Genomic DNA, 19,585 nt, shown 5'->3' with positions numbered 1-19,585 from the left:
CAGAGGATTCAGATTACTTCGTACTTGATGGAGTGTGGGAAATCTATCATCTGTGACCGATAGGCGTATATTAGTACACCACGCAACAACCACGTCGGCTCGATGAATGAAGTGAGACAACTACTCAGCCAGCATGTCTCGCTCAAAAGAGGGTTACTTGTGGACACTAGAACAAGTCACGGAGGGTCTACTCACCGCCGCTGTTCAACAAAGCTCCCCGGCCATCAAAGACCGCTACGATGTAATTGTTATAGGCGCTGGTTTTGCCGGTCTCGTTGCCGCCCGAGACTTGAGCCAGAAACACGGACTCGATGTCCTTCTCCTTGAAGCGCGCGATCGGATAGGCGGCCGTACATGGACGGCCAGGGTCCTCGGCGAGGACATCGAGATGGGAGGTACATGGGTCCATTGGGCTCAGCCTCACCTATACGCCGAACTGCACCGATATGGCCTACATCGAAATTTGAAGACATCAGCCGGAACCATTGCGCCTGAAAAGCAAGAATTCAAAACTGCCTCGGGAGACACAGAAGATGTATCGAGTGCAGAAAGTGGTGCTGCGCTGGAACGAGTAGCACAGAGATTCTTCACTGTAGACGGACTGGATAGTAGGTCTCTCATGCCGTATCCACATGATTCGTTGCGGGAGCCTGCACTCTGGAGGAAATACGACCACCTTAGTGTGCACGATCGGTTGGATCAGCTCCATGATATCCCACCACGGGCGAAGGACCTGTTCGAATCGAATATCAACACGTTTGGCAGCGCGTCAGGGAAGGACATTGGGTTCGTGGAAGCGTTGAGATGGTTCGCATTAGGCGGTCATTCTATTGCTGGCATCTTCGAGATGGCTGGGATTTACAAGATTGGAAAAGGAGGCATGACTTCCTTGGCCGGTGCTATTCTGGACGAATATACCGGCGACCAGCTCCTTAACACAGTTGTTGCCGAGATTCATCATGTGGCAAGCGGTGTTGAGCTCTCGACCACAGACTTCCGGACCTTGCGGGCAAAAGCTATCATTTCAACGATTCCACTGTAAGGCGTCAATTCATTTCACCTCACTGACCCAGGCTATATTGACTGACCGCTGTTCTAGTAACTGTCTCGGCGACATTAGATTCAACCCTCTTCTCTCCCCACTCCGTCAGGAAGCAATTGCACATGGGCACATCAATCGGGGCGCCAAAATTCATTACAAACTCCGCGAGACTCTTCCCGGTTGGTTCTGGACGGGTGATTCCAAGAGCGACTCAAACTTTGTCTTCGCTTTCTCAGACCACAATGGAACGCAGCCGTCGGGACCGTCAGGCACTTGGTGCATCGGCTTCGGATATAACGGAAAGCTGACCGACAAGAAGGATTCCGCACGTATACTTCAGCAATTTAAGAAGGACATCAATCCGAACGTCAACGTGGAGGCTTATGCTACACATGACTGGATGAATGATCTCTATGCTAAGGGCGTTTGGGCATGCTGGGGACCTAATGCTACATCGAAGTATCTAGCGGAACTACAACAGCCTCATGGGCGGGTTATCTTTGCGAATGCGGATTGGGCTGACGGATGGAGGGGGTTCGTTGACGGTGCTATTGAGCGAGGACAGGTTGCTGTGCGAGATACGTTGAGTCTGTTGAAGGGGCATCGGACGAGTATGGCGAAGTTGTAGAGCGGTTCTCCACTATCAAGTATCATTTATATAGCTTTCATACTTTTCATGGCTACTGGTTTTGTACTTTACTGTACCATCTTTCGTAGGATCTATATTACATAGCGTCGGTCAGCTAGACAACCAGTACAATTATCTAAAATCATCTCCCTAGTCAAAGATCAACAGTAGGGCCATCGCACAGACAATCGTGATTGCTCCACGTCAACCAGGCCCCTCCATGCACAGTGTAATCCAATTTTCAGCCCCTTTGGTGGAGTAGTTTAAGGCGCCAGCCTTACTACTAGTTATAGTTTAGAAATAAACCGCCTTAGCAAGCAAGTTGCCCGCATCTACACTAACACCTATACCCGCACCATCTGATCAGTCCGTATAACTCTGTGTACGAAGTAGCTGACCAATAGCACTTGTCCGAAATTTTCCGGCGGAACGATCGTGTAAGGGCACAGTCAAGCTCACGGTTGAGCATACTGTCGAATACTAAGTCTGAATACATGGTAGAAACCAGGTATTAAACCGGAAACATCATGTGACATTGGGTACTAGACATACCATACAAAAGTGTATATTAAAGTTAGTCATCGCAGATTGTTGAAAAAGCGGGTTTTGTCAATTTAGTTAGAGTCTTCAACATTGGTCATCTATACCATACATTGTTCGCACACCAGCTTTCTGTCATATATGTATTTCAACTTAATATATTTGAGTGGGATGGCCACTCGGTTGAGGTGACCGCTCGCTTGTTAAATACATTACGGTTATATAAATCTACCCAAAACCCAACCCATTTACGGGTTAGGTTTATTCGGGCTTACGGATCTATAGGGTTTGGCGCAGTCTAGATATAACCCCGTCACAATTTGACTATATTGTTCTAGTCTATACACTTTCCCTCCAACCTAACACGGGCTTTCAAGAATAAGAGAATTCGACATTGCAAAGACACATGTTCCTTGATTTTGCTTATTTCGAAAGGCGATTGGATACACGCTTCAGGCGAAATACTGTCCGGTGGATATGATCTAGACGTGGAAAAGCGCAAAAGCAGCACTGAGTAGAGCCACCGCTCCCTTCGGGGCATTAAACTGAGACGACGCAGCACCAGTCGACTGCAGAGGGGACGCGGAGGCACTGGTGGATGAAGCGTCGGCAGAGGTGAAAGACGTTGTCGTGGAAGAAGAGGTAGAGGAGGACGTGGTGGTGGAGCCTGCGATGAAAAAGGGTGTATTAGTATGATGGCTTTATAACATTGTGCGGAGTTGCATCATGCCTGAGGAAGACAAAGGACTAGTCGACGACGTGGGTGTTGAAGATGCCGAGGACGTAAGGGTGGAGGTGACTGATGCAGAAGTGGTCTCACTAGATGTCGCGGACAAAGAAGTGGAGGATGTGCTGGTGGTGGAAGAAGATGAGGATGTGGTACCATCATCCGAAGCGCCCTTCTTGACAGTAAAAATGTCACTGACGGCGAGCTGACCCCCAGAATCAATTATCTGGATCTCGTAGTCATCTCTAAGGCATCGCATAATGGTATTAGTGTTATTATTTTCTGTTCACCCACTCTATCTTCTACGTACCCGTTGGAAATGCTAGGGTTTGGCTGAGTCTTGTATTCGCCGGCAGAGGTCTTGACGTTATCCGCCAATTTGGTCTGGAAGGACCCATCCTGACTTCGAAGGATGATACTGATTACTGAAGGATCACTGGAATCGCTAGTGAATTTGATAGTTTTGGCAGTTGAGAAATCCCACACCGTGTCCGATGACGGGGTGGTGACGGTGATGGCCAAAGCCGATGAAAGGAGGCTTAGAACGGTGATGGTGAATGAGTAATGCATTTTGATTGAATGGAATTATTGAATCACCGGAGAGGGAGCTGAGGGAGATGCTCTCATGTCTCCCAGGAAAAGACTATATATTCTTGGTCGATAGACCGGGAACTAGGTTGTCGAAAGATCTACGTAAGTGTGTACATAAATCAGTAACTTTCAGCTAAAGGCGAGCGCATTGAGAATACGAGATAGTCTAAGCCTTGCATAGAAGCAGAATGTGATCTCCAACATGAGCTGAGCCTCTTGTAGAGAGACTGGAAAAAACCCAGTGGTGATTCTAATGCCCACGTAGGGTAACAACAAACGGGCACTGCCCAGGTGTTAGGATCAGCTCTACATCAGCGACCCGCCCTGTTGTGTTGGGTTCACCAAAGTGAGTATTGCACCTTATCTTTCCAATCAAGTGTCTAAAACAGGTTGTGTGCTGTAGTCCTTGCTAATGAAGGGTTAAACCACCAAGTAAGGGCTACTATCATGTCAGCGCTAGGTACGCATTGTGACCTAGCGCTGATTCACAATAGAATATTAAACTTTCAACTACGGGCTGCTATCATGTCAGCACTAGGTTAGCGTTGAGAAGCGCAGTTAATACCGAATTTACCGAGGGCTCGGGAATCGAGGTTATCATAATTTTTTTTTGTATTGTATTGTTACTTACAACTGGGAAATAATACCGGTTATGACTGGTAATATTCAACACATATGCTACATGTAGGTCTGCGTCTTATTATGCCCAATAGGCAAAGGCGACAGCCGGAATTCTTGCCCAAGTACGTAGTCTCTAGTTACTCAATGTACCTCCTATTTTGTGTGGTAATTCACCAGATATAATATGAAAGCAATAGCATTAAATGTACGTAGTATTTCGTCTATAGTAAAACCTCCGCAGAAATCATCCAAAAAGACATCGAGAAACAAAAGCAAAAACCATCACGAAGTACAGGAGACATGATCGAAACAAAGTGAATGGCGGTCTAGAGAATTAGATGAAAATGTAGGACGTGGTCAATGCAGCTGTGAGTATCAATGTCCTGATCCCCCACGACAAACCGAATAATGAAATACCAGCGCCGGTGGAAGTCTTCGGACTTGCCGAGGAGGCTGTGGATGTTTGGGTGTGATTTGGACAAATAGTGGTGCTTCGGTTCAAGCTTTCAGTAGGATAGAACACCCGAGGCCCTCCATCCGAGCTGAGGTCGACACTGAGATTCCCGCTTGAATCAGTCACGAATGTTTTGCAAGACAAGAGCTCCGTAACATTTTGGCCGGATGAAAATCCTGTGCCGTCAGGGCCAAGCGTGATCTTGGTGGTGGCTTTGGAGGCTGGCTTGGCTCCCAGGTTGGTGACGACGCTCACAACCTGGTTACCTATAAATCCCTTACGGATGGCCAAAATATTTGTTGAGTTGTAGATTGGCAATGAGAGGTATGATAGATAGTCGCTACCTGATTTCGGGGCGAGTGTGGACTTTTCTCCTTCGCCGCTTGCATATGATCGAATGCGATTCAATGATTGGACTAGCAATGGTAGGGACGTGGAGTTCATCGAGTATTTAGTAAGCCACAGGGCCTCCCGATTGACAGGGTTGAATGCACCTGACAAGTGTTGTTCTTCCCCGTAGTAGACTGTATTACTTTTATTAATATCTTTGGCTTTCGTTTTGATCTGTGGGGGCGCAGCATACGGATGGGGATACCGTCAGCGAGCATGCTAATCGTGAGAATGTTTCGAGCCAGCTAATCAGGAGTGACAAGTCAATGCGTGCTGACAAAATCCTGGATGCACTCGACTTACCGATATGTCTGACGTATACGAGCCAAAGCGAGGAACGTCCTGATTCGATGTGAAAGTTCCGAGGGGTAGTACATCTTCACAATGTGTCCTGACGTAGTCGATAGACTGTATGATTCTGTTCAAGTCTCCGTTGGTTGTGTTAAAGGCCTCTGAGAGGATATAATACCTAAAAGGTGTCAACACATCCTCTGTTCATTCGATGAGCTACTCACAACGGATAATTCAAAAGTCCACTTAGACTGGGCTGCAGAGAACAGTAACCTGATGCGTCTCTTGTGGCGCCTTCGCCCATGGTGAAAACACCCGCTGACTTGCTGAAATTGGAGAAGAAGTCGGGAGGGATATTCAAGACACTGTCAATTCGCAAGCCATCAACTACCAAGGATAATGGTTAATAATTTCATTGGATAGATAGGGAATGTATAGACACACTGGAGTAGTTCGAAACCAACTGCGAAACCCAGGTTCCCAGAATCTGCTGGACTTCCTGATCCTCGTTTCGCAGATCAGGAAGCGATATGATGTTGTCTCCCATCCAGCACTGATGAAGGTTAAGCTATACTCTCATAACACGCGGTGGCAAACTTACATCCAGCACACAAGTGTCATTTATGGGGTCCTCAGAAAGTAGCTTGTAGTCGTGAAAATACTTCTGATCGTTGAATGGATTGAACGTACTGTAGTCGACAGTAGAGGCATTTCCAGCCCAGGCCATGTCACCGACGACAATGTCTAGCATCAAGTACTAGTTTTCAAGTCAGTTTCGTGAGTAGACATGGCAGCCGGCGACTCACCATGTCACGGGCGTGCAATGCTGCGGATAACGCTTGGAGGTCATCGGAAGTGCCAAAATGGGAGTTGATGGAATACAGGTCGTTTGGCCAATACCCATGGTATGCTATCGTCCATCAATCGTTAGTTCTCTATATCCGTTGACAGTCGAGATGACTATACCTGCGAGATCCACCGTGCGAGTAGACTCCTGGCTTTGCACTGGAGAGATCCAAACTGCATCGAACCCGAGGCCCTGAATATAATCCAGCTTATTGATGATGCCCTGAAAACTCCCTCCACAATAATCTCCCACTCCTGCATCACAAGAAGCGGTGGTTGAGTTATCGGATCGAGCGAAACGATCGGTGACCACTTGGTAGACCGACCGACCGAGCCATTGGTCTCGGGAAGCCGCCTGTACTGTCCCAATGGCAGCAACCACCAAAACATTCCACCACCACATTTTCGGTGGCGTTTGCATGACAGGTGGAAGGAGAATAAAATGACGATGGAATCAGAGACAATGAAAAGGTTACTTAAATTAACATTTGAATTGACAACACTTGAATGTCATATAGATGAAAATGACGTACAGTAAGGTACTTGTGTTTCGTACTGTATGTGTAATACATTTATATATATACATATGTATTAATGATCTGTTCCTGTTCCGGTCACGTAATCTGTCGGCCCGATCGGCAGGCTTCGCACATCCAACTCATCCCAACCGAGGGCACAGACCTCGGGATGACTTCCGACACGGTAGGCCCGGGTGGGTTCGCAAGTGACTCGTCTTGGGGCTACAATAGCCTGCTTGGATCTGATAGTTGACGATCATTGTTTATGTTTCTTTGATGTGTTGACGGCTCAGTAGAAGAGCCGCATTGACTGCAATCTAGCCCGATTTCATGTTGCGTGATATTAGATATTATGGCAGAAATCCTTGGGTTATTTCCCATTCCCCTGTAATCCGTACTCTGTGGTTTCCTTATCGTTCCGCGAGATTTATCGATCGGGTCCACATGGGGGATCTCAACCTGATAGCTGGGATTTGTTCCTTTTGGGTCTGGAAACCATCAGTGGGGTCAGGTAAGGAGAAGTGCGGCCTCGACCATTTGAAGTTTTTGGCCCTTAATTATCGGTAGGTTCAGCCAAGCCAAGTCAACCACAAGATGCATAAATTGCCGACTATCAATTTCGCCATACAGCACAGCGGAGTGACCGTGAACAAAAAGATAATAAAAAAATTTAGAAAAACATTTAAAATTTCTGAAACAGGAACAAGACGCAACGACGAGCCATACCCTTATCATATATCATATCCACCTATTACCCTTTCTCATAGGTCGGTCCTGTATCAGGTATGACGTGTTCTATCTTATATTAGGCGGGATACCCGGTCTAGAATGATTTAAACTTTCTGATCAATGATTTACTTCGGGCAGCACTAGTCTTGAAAACTCGTATACGGAGTAGCTTTGCAGCAAATACGTATGAATCGTTCCCCACCATATAAGCTATCGAACAAAGACCCACTTCGTATATTCGGTCAGCCGTGTACGGAGTATACCACATCACCTCGAAGGTGCTACACCGATGCATGTCAGATCGTCGCTATGTCTATGAGACATAATCTGTCCGGCTTGGGCCTGGAACCTGATATATGCCAAGGCCTACCAAATATGGCCTATGTCAGCTTGAGATCCATCATCCATAATTAAGACTGCTCAATCGCGTAGCGTAAATATGGATATGCTTTGCTGTGAGTTGAGGCTGTACAGCAAGGCTGGCTCGGATCTCCAGCCGTTCGCTTTATTCCTGCGTCTATGCAAATTTACAAAACAGTGATTGGTTTCTCGTGCTCGGAATCAATTATTGCATTGGCCTGGCTGGCTCCGAAGTATTCATTATTATCTTTCACATGATTGTCCTGCGTATCTGTACCCTATGAATCGTTCAGTGTCTCTGCTTTCATGAGTTATACCTTTCTCCCTGGTATGCACCTTGTGGTTGTTCTTTTGCAGTTGAGGCTCGAACGGCGAATGTAACCATAGTGGCATTCATTGTCCGGAATGGAGTTGCTCACTTCCATCACTCATTACTTTGTAATTGTTGCAATATTCATACGCATTGCACAATCCCTACCATATCTTCCAGAGGAAGCGGATTGGAATCTCAATCAAAACCAGACAGCAACACACCCCCTCGACTACTCGGGTCGGTGGGATGGCCACACGTACAACCCCTCGCCAGAGAACTGGCGATTCCCCTTTTACACGATATTCCTCGACAAATTTGTGAATGGCGATCCGAGTAACGATAATGCAAACGGCACACAATGGGAACACATCTTGACCTCCAACGAGTTCCGCCATGGAGGCGATGTTCTTGGGTTGGTTGACACCTTTGATTATCTTCAAGGGATGGGGATCAAGGTTCGTTTGTTGCTTCGGGAAGAACGAATAAGAAGAATATATTGACCATGCGCAGGGCGTCTATCTCGCTGGAACACCGTATATCAACTTCCCCTGGGCTGCGGATGGATACTCCCCGCTTGACCTGACTCTGCTGGACCATCACTTTGGTACGATCGAGGACTGGCGCACAATGATATCTGAGGCGCATCGACGGGGAATTTATGTTCTTTTTGATAATACCTTTGCAACGTATGTGAGGTCCCTCTGCACCACCTGGGACGTCGTTTGCTGATTGTGGATAGAATGGGCGATCTTATCGGTTTCCAGGGTTTCTTGAACAAGTCCGCGCCGATCAATCCCAACGAGTACGAATATGTATGGAAGTACGACCGCCGATACTGGGACTTTCAGCCTGGAAATGAAGTTGAGAGCGAATGTCCCTGGGAGTATCCTCGGTTCTGGGATGATGACGGAACCGGTTTGACAACTACAACCCTTGGTCCTTCATGTCGGAATAGTGAATTTGATCAGGTAACATTCCCTTTCTTTCGATACGGAACATGACTGACCTCGACAGTATGGAGAAGTTGCAGCCTTTGGAAGCTACACTGAATGGGAAGGGCAGATATCGAAATTCGCATTTGTGCAGGATCGTCTACGCGGATGGCGGCCGGATGTGCTAGCCAAGATAAAACACTTTTCGTGTCTAACCATCACCATGCTTGATATCGACGGATTCCGCGTTGACAAGGCTCTACAAGTTACTCTTGACTCTCTTGGAGAATGGTCCGAATATATGCGGGATTGCGCCAAGGAGGTGGGAAAGGACAATTTCTACATCCCCGGAGAAATTGTGGCAGGAAACTCTTTTGGCTCGCTGTATATCGGTCGCGGTCACCAGACGAATCAAACCATCTCCAATTTGACGGAAGCGTTTATGATGACAAATAAGACAGACAAGTCAGATGAGAATCTCTTCTTGAGACCTGCGGAGAGGTCCGCTTTGGACGGGGCGGCTTTCCACTACACGTTGTATCGTGGTCTGAGCCGGTTTCTAGGGTTAGTTTCTCCCCCTCAACACTCATAGTTTACTGAAGCTAACATCGTGCCGTTCAGTCTAGACGGTATCTACACTGCCGAAGGCGACCCGCCCGTCAACTTTGTGGAGACCTGGAATGGTCTTGTGGAGACCAACGATATGGTCAACACGAACACCGGTAAATTCGACCCTCGTCACCAGTTTGGTGTCACAAATCAGGACGTCTTCAGGTGGCCAGGGATCACAAACGGGACCCAAAAGCAGAATCTGGGTCTGTACATCGCTTCGTTGCTCATGCCTGGAATTCCCATCCTCTCCTGGGGTGAGGAACAGGATTTCTACGTATTAGACAACCAGGCTGACAACTATGTCTTCGGTCGTGGACCCATGTCATCTGCCCAGGCATGGCAGCTGCACGGATGCTACAAGCTGGGGTCATCTAAATACGTTGATTTCCCGCTCGACCGCTCCCTCACCGGATGTGGAGATGATTCCGTCAGTCTCGATCACCGTGATCCTTCTCACCCAGTCCGCGGCCTCATCAAGATGATGTTTGAGATGCGTCAAAACTATCCTACTCTGAATGATGGCTGGTATCTGCAGCAGTTATCCAACCAGACCTTCAACATCTACCTTCCAGGCAGTAACGGGACACCGACCGAGACTGGCATATGGAGTGTCATGAGGTCGCGCTTCGTGGATGCGCAGAATTTTGATGGCCAAGGCCAAGGAAACCAGAGTGTCTGGCTGGTGTATTCTAATGACAACAAAACAGTCGAACACCAATTCAACTGCAGCAGTAAGGAAGCTTTGATCTCGCCATTTCCCAGGGGAACAACGGTCAAAAACCTTTTCCCTCCTTTCGAGGAATTCACGCTGACTAACAGTTCGATTATGCTTGGGTATGACTTCTGTTATAAAACTGATTCCCTTTACTAACGATTAGTAGATTCGACGGATCTGACGTTCCCAATGGGTGTTATCCCAACCTTACCATGCCGGCCTGGGGGTTCAAAGCCTTTGTTCCGAAGGATAAATTCGTGCAGCCTTCACCATATATCACACGCTTCTCTCCAGGGCATGACGCTCGACTTGTGCCGCAGGGAACAAATGGGGAGACGGTACGAATTGGCTTCGAATTCTCCCAACAGATGGATTGCGGGGATATCACCAACTCGCTGACAATCACGTCTAAAACGCTTGACGACGAGAGCCCGCAGCTTGACACGACATCGGTCTCTTGTAAATCTATTGAAGAGGCTAATGTTGTGACATGGCCGGGGGCACTGACTAGCGTATTCAGCTACGAGGTAGATTTGGGAAACGTCTTTCCAGGGGTTCATAGAGTGACACTTAGCAATGTGATGACGGCAGATGGAAATCAATCCACCGGTGTGAGTAAACTCTTCGCTATACAGGTCGAGAAAGTCACGATACTAATTAAGTCGGACAGTCGGTCGACCACTTTCTTTTCCGTATCGGACAGATCAACAATCCGATGGTCTGGCCACAGTTGGCCAACTACAGTAGAACACTACTGTTCGATGACCCGTCCTCTGAGACTAAGCCCTTATCAGTAATGCCACAGGCCCCTGGTGCAGACATGTGGCGATACTCGCTGGACTTTGGGGCTACATTCAGTTCCTGGATGACATACAACGGCTTCAATACGTCCATCTCCGGCAAGAACTGGACCGGCACTGCAAAGCAGGCCTGGGACGGAGAACACATACTTACCCAATACTGGAGCAAGTTGACCGGAAGTAGTGCTCACTGGCAGCATGGAGACACGCAATGGGCATACAAGCCACCTCGCCGCTTCCCAAACCTCTTCATCGAAGGCGAGTTCAACCAGTTCGGATATGACGCTGGCTATTCCAACAAAATGGCTCTTAGCAATGTCACTGGCCTGTGGGAAATCCATTTCATGGGCGAATGGCCCGTTCAGGTTGCATTCAACGTCTGGGGATTAAACGAAGACGGCCTGCCGGATCAAACACAGGTATTTGGAGACATCGATGGAGACAACGTCCTGGATCAGGTACCTCCAGTCACGCTGCTGAGCAATGTATTCAACGTTACCCTCCCACCCCCTTCGCCCTATCTTTCCTTTAAGCTGTCGGTGGATGACAGTGATCTGAAGGTCTACGCTACACCCACAGGATCCAGGTGGGTTCAGCTGGCCATCTTTATCATTCTGGCAATTGTGCCTGTCGCCACCGCCGTGGGTGCGGTTTATGTTTACCTGAAGGCCTTTTACCAGGTCAAATTCAACCAAATTGGTGTCACTGAGAAAAGATCAAGCTTCGCTCCACTGGTGGGCGTCTTTCAAAAAGTGACTCATCGATCTAATGAGAGGGAATCCAATCCCGGACTCGCTCTCGCCGATGTGGGACCGTTCCCATCTGAAAGGACAGGCGTTGTCAGTTCCACGGTAAACACTTCTCGACGAACGGTGCTCATCGCAACGATGGAATACGACATTGAGGATTGGGGAATTAAGATCAAGATCGGTGGGCTTGGTGTGATGGCCCAACTGATGGGAAAAAACCTGACCCAGCAGGACCTCATATGGGTCGTCCCTTGTGTTGGAGGGGTTGACTACCCCAAGGACGATCCCGGTGAGCCGATGGTGATCACCGTTCTTGGAAATAACTACCAAGTGGATGTCCAGTATCATCGACTGCAAAACATCACGTATGTCTTGTTAGACGCACCTGTGTTCCGAGCTCAGTCTAAATCAGAGCCGTACCCTGCCCGTATGGATGACCTGGATTCAGCTATATTCTATTCTACTTGGAATCAATGTATTGCCGAAGCTCTCAGGAGATTTCCGGCTATCGACCTCTATCACATCAATGATTACCATGGCGCCGCTGCCCCTCTCTATCTCCTACCTCGCACGATTCCATGCTGCCTGTCTCTACACAATGCTGAATTCCAAGGACTCTGGCCAATGCAAACCCCACATCAAAGTCAAGAGGTTTGCAGCGTCTATAACCTTGACCATGCATTAGTGAAGAAGTATGTACAATTCGGCGAGGTGTTTAACCTTCTTCATGGAGCTGCCAACTATCTGAAAATCCACCAAAACGGATTCGGAGCTGTCGGTGTCTCCAAGAAATATGGCAAGAGATCGTACGCCAGATACCCTATCTTTTGGGGTCTCAAGAACATTGGAGCCCTACCCAATCCTGATCCATCTGACATCGCCGAGTGGGATCACAACGCAAACAACAATCTCCAAGATGTGATCATCGATGCAGAGTTTGAAGCCGGTCGTGCCACCCTCAAGAGACAAGCGCAAGAATGGGCAGGGCTCAAAGTTGACCCAGATGCCCAGCTGTTTGTATTTGTCGGTCGTTGGTCCATGCAAAAGGGCGTTGATCTGATTGCAGACATCTTCCCCTCCATTCTCAACGCTCACCCAAAGGTCCAACTGATGTGCATTGGTCCAGTCATTGATCTCTATGGAAGGTTTGCCGCGTTGAAACTGAATCGACTCACAGAGCTCTACCCTGGGAGGGTCTATTCTAGACCAGAGTTTACTGTACTACCGCCCTTCATTTTCAGTGGCGCTGAATTCGCCTTAATTCCTTCGCGTGATGAGCCGTTCGGTCTGGTAGCTGTGGAATTCGGGCGGAAAGGAGCGTTGGGCGTGGGATCACGGTGACTCTGACCTGCCTTAAACCTACTACCTCTGCTAACCTATGTTTCTTTAGTGTTGGTGGCCTTGGCCAGATGCCTGGATGGTGGTACACGATGTGAGTTTTCTTCTCTCGCGATATGCTCACACTAACCCATTCTAGCGAGTCTATGACAACCAAACATCTTATCCAACAATTCAAGATGGCCATCAACAACGCTCTGAAATCGTCGCAGGAGACACGAGCAATCATGCGTGCGCGATCTGGCAAGCAGCGCTTCCCCGTAGCACAGTGGGTTGAGGATCTGGAAATCCTACAAACTACCTCAGTCGAAAAGCACGCTAAGTACTCTAAACGGCACGATCGCAGTTCATGGAGGATTTCCCGCGGCAGCACCCTGGTCCCAGAAAACATTCGTCAAGTCTCGTCGAGTTCAAACAACAGCCGGGAACAAAGCCAATCACGCAGCTCCACCGCGTCTGCCCCCCCGAGCAGCCCCGTTACAGCTGATATGAGACCATCTGGACCTCGACCAGGCCATGACCACGTTTTCTCGCCAACAAATCTGTCTTCCAGCCTCAACATGTCCGACAACGAGCCTGATCCTGAAACCGACCCAAGACACAGACCCGTGCCCTCCAACCCTCTCCCAGAATCCCGAATCATCTACTCTACGGTGAGCGATGGAGAAGATCTCGAACCTATTTCTGGGGCCTCCCAAGATGATGGAACTCTTCGTCTATCGCCATTTGGGACACCTAGTTTTTATTTTGCTCGATCCGGTGCCAGCACACCAGTTCCCAGTGCGGGATCAGAAGACGGTCTGCTGGGCCGAAGAGATGCGAGGGCGTCCATGATGAGTTTAGTCAGTGTCGATGATATAACAAAGGAGAAACAAAACTACAACCTGCAGAAAGTTGATCCATTTTTCACGGATGCGAATAACGAGTATGCGGTTAAGTTTGAGAAGAAGCTTGCAGACTTGAATAGTAAGAACTCCGAAGACCAGCTCTGTATCGAGGAGTTTCTCGAGAAGAGTGAAAAGGACTGGTTCAATCGATACCGCGACGTCAAACTGGGCAAGTCCCCCTTGCCATCTCCTGCTGCATCTGTCTTTCGCTTCAAGGGTCATGAAAGCAGTCGATCAGAGATCCCGCCAATTACTGGTCCAGATCCAGGCTCAAATGCCGGGCAATTCCTTCTCCCGAATGACTATGTTCCACCCACTGGTTTGAAGCGATTCATGTTGATGAAGCTGGGTGATTGGCCTGTGTACTCGATCTTCCTCGCTATCGTGAGTTGGAACCCTACCCAAAACCTTCATTCGCCTGTTGACAGCATTCGGTTAGGGCCAAATTCTCGCCTTGAACTCGTACCAGATCACACTCCTTAACGGTGAAGTTGGACAGACGGCCGAAAAGCTATACATTCTAGCATCCATCTATCTTGCCTCTTCGATCATATGGTGGATGGTTTTCCGTCTAGTCCCCTCAATCTATGTACTGACGATACCTTTCTTTGTACGTTCACGTTCCTCTATCTAGCTTACGAGGTTGCAAGCTAATTATCCGCAGATATACGGATTTGCCTTTCTGTTTGTCGGCCTTGCCGGTCCCATTCACAACCCCACAAGTCAAACATGGCTACAAAACGTTGGAACCGGATTGTATTCGTTTGCATCTTCGAGTGGTTCGATTTTCTTTGCCCTTAACTTTGGAGATGAAGGTACGTAACAACCCTTTTAGGAAGTATGGAACTTAATCTGATTTTCTTTTCCAGGTGGGGCACCTCTAAGGTCTTGGATTTATAGAGCCACTGTCATCCAGGGCACTCAGCAGTTATTCATTAGTTTCCTTTGGTACTGGGGTAGCTGGATGGCAACTCTCAATCAAAAGGGTAGCACGCAATTCAGCCTCGCCATGACCGATCCGAGCGCTTTGCTCGGGATCGGACTCGGACTCGCCTGTCTTCTGTGGCTGTTGGGAGCCCTGGTCTTCTTTGGACTTCCTGCATATTATAGACAAGCGCCAGGACAAGTGCCGACATTCTACCTATCGCTCTTCCGCCGTCGCATCATCCTTGTATGTCTCTTCCAATCCTCCCTCAACCTGATTTTGATTCTGACACTGTATTTTGCAGTGGTTTTTCTACATGGTGTTCATATCAAACTACTGGCTATCGGCACCGTACGGACGAAACTGGCTCTATCTCTGGTCCAGCAAGCACGCACAGGTGTGGCAAATCGTCCTCCTTGTCCTCTTATTTTTCATCGTTGTCTGGGCGGCAGCTCTGTGGGTCTTCCACGTCTTTTCCAAGAGACACGCCTGGTTTATTCCGATCTTTGCCGTCGGTCTTGGTGCTCCTCGATGGGCCCAGATCCTGTGGGCAACCTCCAACTTAGCCACGTACATCCCCTGGGCCGGTGGTCCTGTAGCCGGAGCTATCCTTGGTAGAGCACTATGGCTCTGGCTAGGAGTTTTGGATTCCCTTCAGGGTGTCGGTAAGTATCTCTCAGCGAATAAAAAGTAACACAAACTGATTAACGCCAATACAGGGTTTGGAATGATCCTACTCCACACAATGACCCGATTCCATGTCACCTTCACACTCCTCGCCGCGCAAGTGGTCGGTTCCATCGCCACTATCCTCGCCCGCGCGACAGCACCGGATAAGTTAGGCCCTGGGGATGTATTCCCTGATTTCTCCGCCGGCGTCGCAGCCGGCTTGGGAAAGGCAGACTTCTGGGTCTGCCTGCTCTTCATGCTATCCATCAACGTGCTCTGCATCTTCTTCTTTCGCAAGGAACAACTTGCGAAACCTTGAGCGCTGTTCGAGCTTTGACTGGCGTTTTCTTTTCTTTTCTTTCTTGTTTTGCATCGACTTGATATTGTGCGGGGTAAGTATTCTGACTAGAGCATTAATTATACTATAGTGGGTTGCGTTTGCCGGGGTGCGATAGACTTTGTAAAGGTCCCCCATGTTTTGGATATGTATATAGTGTATCAAAAGACTACATACTGGTTTACAAGTTCCGTGTCCAAAATTAATCTTTGTGTTCATGTGATGCTAAATAGGAATGCGTCCAGTCCCGGGTCGTATTCTTTAATCTTTACCCCGAAGTCATTTCCCATTCGATTTAGTTTTCTGTTCAGGGGTCCACGCGAAAATCAAAGCGCGGAACAGAATGGTACAGCCCTACGCTGACATAGGACTAGGGTGACGGGGTTAATCGTGCGAGAATCCGTTTTAGGCCTAGTCAGGGGAATTGATTATTCCGAGCTTACAAGGGATATAATATCACGATGGCTCCTTCGTTCTTACAAACATTTACTCGACTTGTTATTCCTGTCACTCTTTTAAAGATAACACGACACTCATTCTTTTATTGCATTCTTTTATTCCATTCTTTTTTTATTCTTTTTTTTATTCTTTTTTTTATTCCGTACCTTTATTCCATACTTTCCGTGCATTTACCAGTCTCTCATTCATATCCAATGCACCGCCTTTTTTTCTCCTTCATGGCCCTCTGCCTGTACACGCACTGGGCGGTCGCTGCTTTAACCTCGGGTGAAATTGCCAACTCTCTCAATGAACTAGCTCAGCAAGGATTCGCTGCCAAGGATCTAGTATTGGAAATCAATTCCACTGCGGACGCTGGTCCTATTCCGGTAAGTCGTTTGTTTTAGGTCCATGGATAACAGCTCATAATAGAAATTCAGGATATCTACACTAAGATGGACACAATGGTCGCTGTGGTCCTAACAGATGTAAACTTTATGACCAACACACCGATTATTACCGATCAGGCGGAGGAGCAGGATGTCTATGAGGGATACTCAAATGTAGGTTGATGACAAAAAAGGAATTCGATCTAAGTCACTGATACTCAATTACGCTAGTTCGTACAATCTCTTCTCGAGCTCATGGGCGCCTTATCGAGCAGCGCAGCTCAGCTGAAATCCATCAACGAAACAACCATGAACAAAGTTCCCTCTGAAATTCGCATCTTGCAAACTGCCATTGACGTGAGTTTCCTAATTAATTCTTTGCTATAACCTAAGGAAATCGCCGATGAATGCTAACACCTTACAAGGCCTACTTCTACAATGTCATCGGTCTCTTCCCAGCCAACAGCTCGTACAACGCCCAGGCCAACAACCAGAAAGCCCAGGTGGACACACATTGCTTCCAGGCTGTCTGGGCATTTGATCGCGGTTATAGCAATGGTAACCAGGCTACCTATCAAGCGCGTAGAAACAGCTCCCTTCACTCTCGACGGATCAAGCGCGGTTCCTTGTGATTTTAGACCATGTCTACCTTTAAATATCGCCTGGTTTAATAGTTGGGCAGGGCCATTGCCCATTTGGCCCATTTGGCCCATTTTTAACGCAAATTTTCCATGATGTTTACAGTAGCGATACTATATATAGCCAATTGATCACTTCTTTCACAATGGCCTATTTATCATCCAGTAGATACAGCCACATATTCTGAGGATAGTATCGATTTCCCCGGGATATCATTATATAGAATAGAGACCAGGTATTCTAATAGAGCACTAACGATCGAACGTTTAGAAAGGTTATAATATCATGGCAAAGGAGCATAGCATCATTATACCTTCTCATATCGCTCGGTGATCTTCCAAGCCCCACCATCACTCTCGTCACTAAAAATCATCTTTTGCTAAGTATTATCTGTCTAGGTGTGTAGTATTTGGAAGCTTTTAATATCAGACATGCTATTCTGATGCGTTACAGTCGATTGATGATCAGAACAAGATGTTATCCGGGGAGGTAGTAAGAAATAGAAGCGAAGGCTTTTATTGCTATCAGGTCGAGCATATTCCCATGCAATATCTCTCAAGAAAGTTTTAAAACAACCTCCACGATTTCTACGAGGATATCAACCTTTCATTTCACGAAATGAATCACTTTATCGTCATATTTTGATCAAACCCCGCGCAAGGTCAGCCAACTTCTGCACCCTGGTAGAGGCTTGGGTTTAAAACAAGGAATTTCGAGGGACCAAACACCGAATCAGAATCATTATCGCCCAAGCGGACCGAGCCGGACGTACAATCAGGTGTGGCTGTCACCGCTCCAATGAGCATGGCTAAGCTCGCATATCACATGCATATCAGTATATCAATATCCACCATCCCTGGGATTACTAGCGCCGGACTACAGCGATACACTACCACCTAGGTAAACTCGTATATTATTTATTAATTAACCGAAGTAGCGAACGACATGATCACATCCAGGCACAAGGTACAACACAGCAATACAACTCGTCCTAGCCTTGATACATGTTTTCTGTCATCTCTTCAAATTTTTGATCTGCTTACTGGGACCATATATCGGCACTCGAGGAGTCACTCCTGGCATATCAAATCGTAGGTACTTCCCGCATAGTAGTGTGTAGAATGGGATGAAACTTCGCTTCGGCAACAGCCATACCATGACTTATTTCCCGAATTATCCTCCTATAGGATCTCGAGGCTGCCTGCCGAATTTAAATTTATGTTAAACCAATTCAATGTAGCCCGTTTCACAAAGTCCGCCCAGATCCTTAGCTACAGAGAATGGCCCCATGAACCACCAACGGGAGGCCGCCCCGTATGGTGCCATCGCTGCAATCCACGGCCCTAGGTAATTTACCTGACACAAGCGGTCAACCAGTAGTCTCTAAATCAAACAAACCGATACTTGTTCTGGGCATTTCTGGGCACCCGGGGGATCAGGGACATCCCGGCCCGGTAGGATTGACCTGCGGTTCCCCCTCCCCAATGAACACCGTGCCTGACGAATGCAGGAGGCAATTCAGGCCCAAGTGATATCATGGTTTGGATCTATACGCCGCATGCCAAAACGCATCAATGGGAGCCGGCTAGCAGTGGAATGTGCCAAGGCAAAATTACCTGCGATCTTCAGCTGAGATGCTCGCGATAATTATGGGTGGCGACCAATGAATGCGCTTGGTACAGCGCGACGTTTTCAGACAGGAATAAACGGGAGGCATGCTAACCAAGTGGCATGCACGAGGGGAAGACTTCCATATCAAATGGAATGAATACTTGTCTCTCATTTCCATATCTTTTCTATTATTGCAACATCACAAGCAACATGAATGAGATGCATCATATCGAACGCAACTCTGCTACAGGCATCATGAAAATCAACGACCCCCATAGCCATGGATCCTCGTTCTATCTTTACGCGTGCTCGATGGAATATAACCCTTCCCAATGCTTTAAAACAATTATGCAGTTGTGTATCGTGCAGTCAAATACACTGACCTCTTTCTTCTACTGAAATGTCGTCAAAAGGATAACCAACCGAACAAAATAATCTCCATACTAAAAGGGTTTGCGTCTAATTGTGTAGGATATTGAAATGGCAAAAGGTAA

General features: G+C 47.6%; 5 protein-coding genes across 5 annotated transcripts; 3 read left to right on the top strand and 2 right to left on the bottom strand.

Annotated features, from left to right (window-relative positions):
- Positions 1-133: 133 nt before the first annotated feature.
- Positions 134-1,670, top strand: N7537_005238 (flavin monoamine oxidase family protein; the record flags this gene model as incomplete). The annotated part of the gene is made up of 2 exons (XM_056896295.1): positions 134-1,038; positions 1,100-1,670. The coding sequence occupies 2 exons, from the start codon at positions 134-136 to the stop codon at positions 1,668-1,670; spliced, it is 1,476 nt and encodes a 491-aa protein (XP_056756043.1).
- Positions 1,671-2,692: 1,022 nt separating this feature from the next.
- On the bottom strand, positions 2,693-3,507 carry N7537_005237 (GPI anchored serine-threonine rich family protein; the record flags this gene model as incomplete). The annotated part of the gene is made up of 3 exons (XM_056896294.1): positions 2,693-2,877; positions 2,959-3,182; positions 3,248-3,507. 3 exons carry the CDS (start codon positions 3,505-3,507, stop codon positions 2,693-2,695), a joined length of 669 nt encoding a protein of 222 aa, XP_056756042.1.
- A 976-nt stretch (positions 3,508-4,483) lies between these two features.
- On the bottom strand, positions 4,484-6,551 carry N7537_005236 (alpha-amylase; the record flags this gene model as incomplete). Its single annotated transcript, XM_056896293.1, has 8 exons — positions 4,484-5,127; positions 5,187-5,238; positions 5,297-5,462; positions 5,509-5,671; positions 5,729-5,837; positions 5,886-6,041; positions 6,091-6,194; positions 6,251-6,551. 8 exons carry the CDS (start codon positions 6,549-6,551, stop codon positions 4,484-4,486), a joined length of 1,695 nt encoding a protein of 564 aa, XP_056756041.1.
- Positions 6,552-8,142: 1,591 nt separating this feature from the next.
- On the top strand, positions 8,143-15,996 carry N7537_005235 (uncharacterized protein; the record flags this gene model as incomplete). The annotated part of the gene is made up of 14 exons (XM_056896292.1): positions 8,143-8,505; positions 8,561-8,736; positions 8,790-9,018; positions 9,065-9,546; positions 9,604-10,428; positions 10,476-10,920; positions 10,980-13,195; positions 13,249-13,290; positions 13,336-14,467; positions 14,523-14,693; positions 14,748-14,898; positions 14,953-15,254; positions 15,313-15,673; positions 15,728-15,996. The coding sequence occupies 14 exons, from the start codon at positions 8,143-8,145 to the stop codon at positions 15,994-15,996; spliced, it is 7,164 nt and encodes a 2,387-aa protein (XP_056756040.1).
- Positions 15,997-16,667: 671 nt separating this feature from the next.
- On the top strand, positions 16,668-17,473 carry N7537_005234 (uncharacterized protein; the record flags this gene model as incomplete). Its single annotated transcript, XM_056896291.1, has 4 exons — positions 16,668-16,841; positions 16,893-17,015; positions 17,073-17,198; positions 17,267-17,473. The coding sequence occupies 4 exons, from the start codon at positions 16,668-16,670 to the stop codon at positions 17,471-17,473; spliced, it is 630 nt and encodes a 209-aa protein (XP_056756039.1).
- Positions 17,474-19,585: the final 2,112 nt, after the last annotated feature.

Source organism: Penicillium hordei, assembly GCF_028827395.1.
Source record: "Penicillium hordei strain IBT 12815 chromosome Unknown utg000002l_segment0_segment0, whole genome shotgun sequence".
Lineage (NCBI taxonomy): Eukaryota > Fungi > Ascomycota > Eurotiomycetes > Eurotiales > Aspergillaceae > Penicillium > Penicillium hordei.
This window is presented reverse-complemented; position numbering and strand designations above follow the sequence as displayed.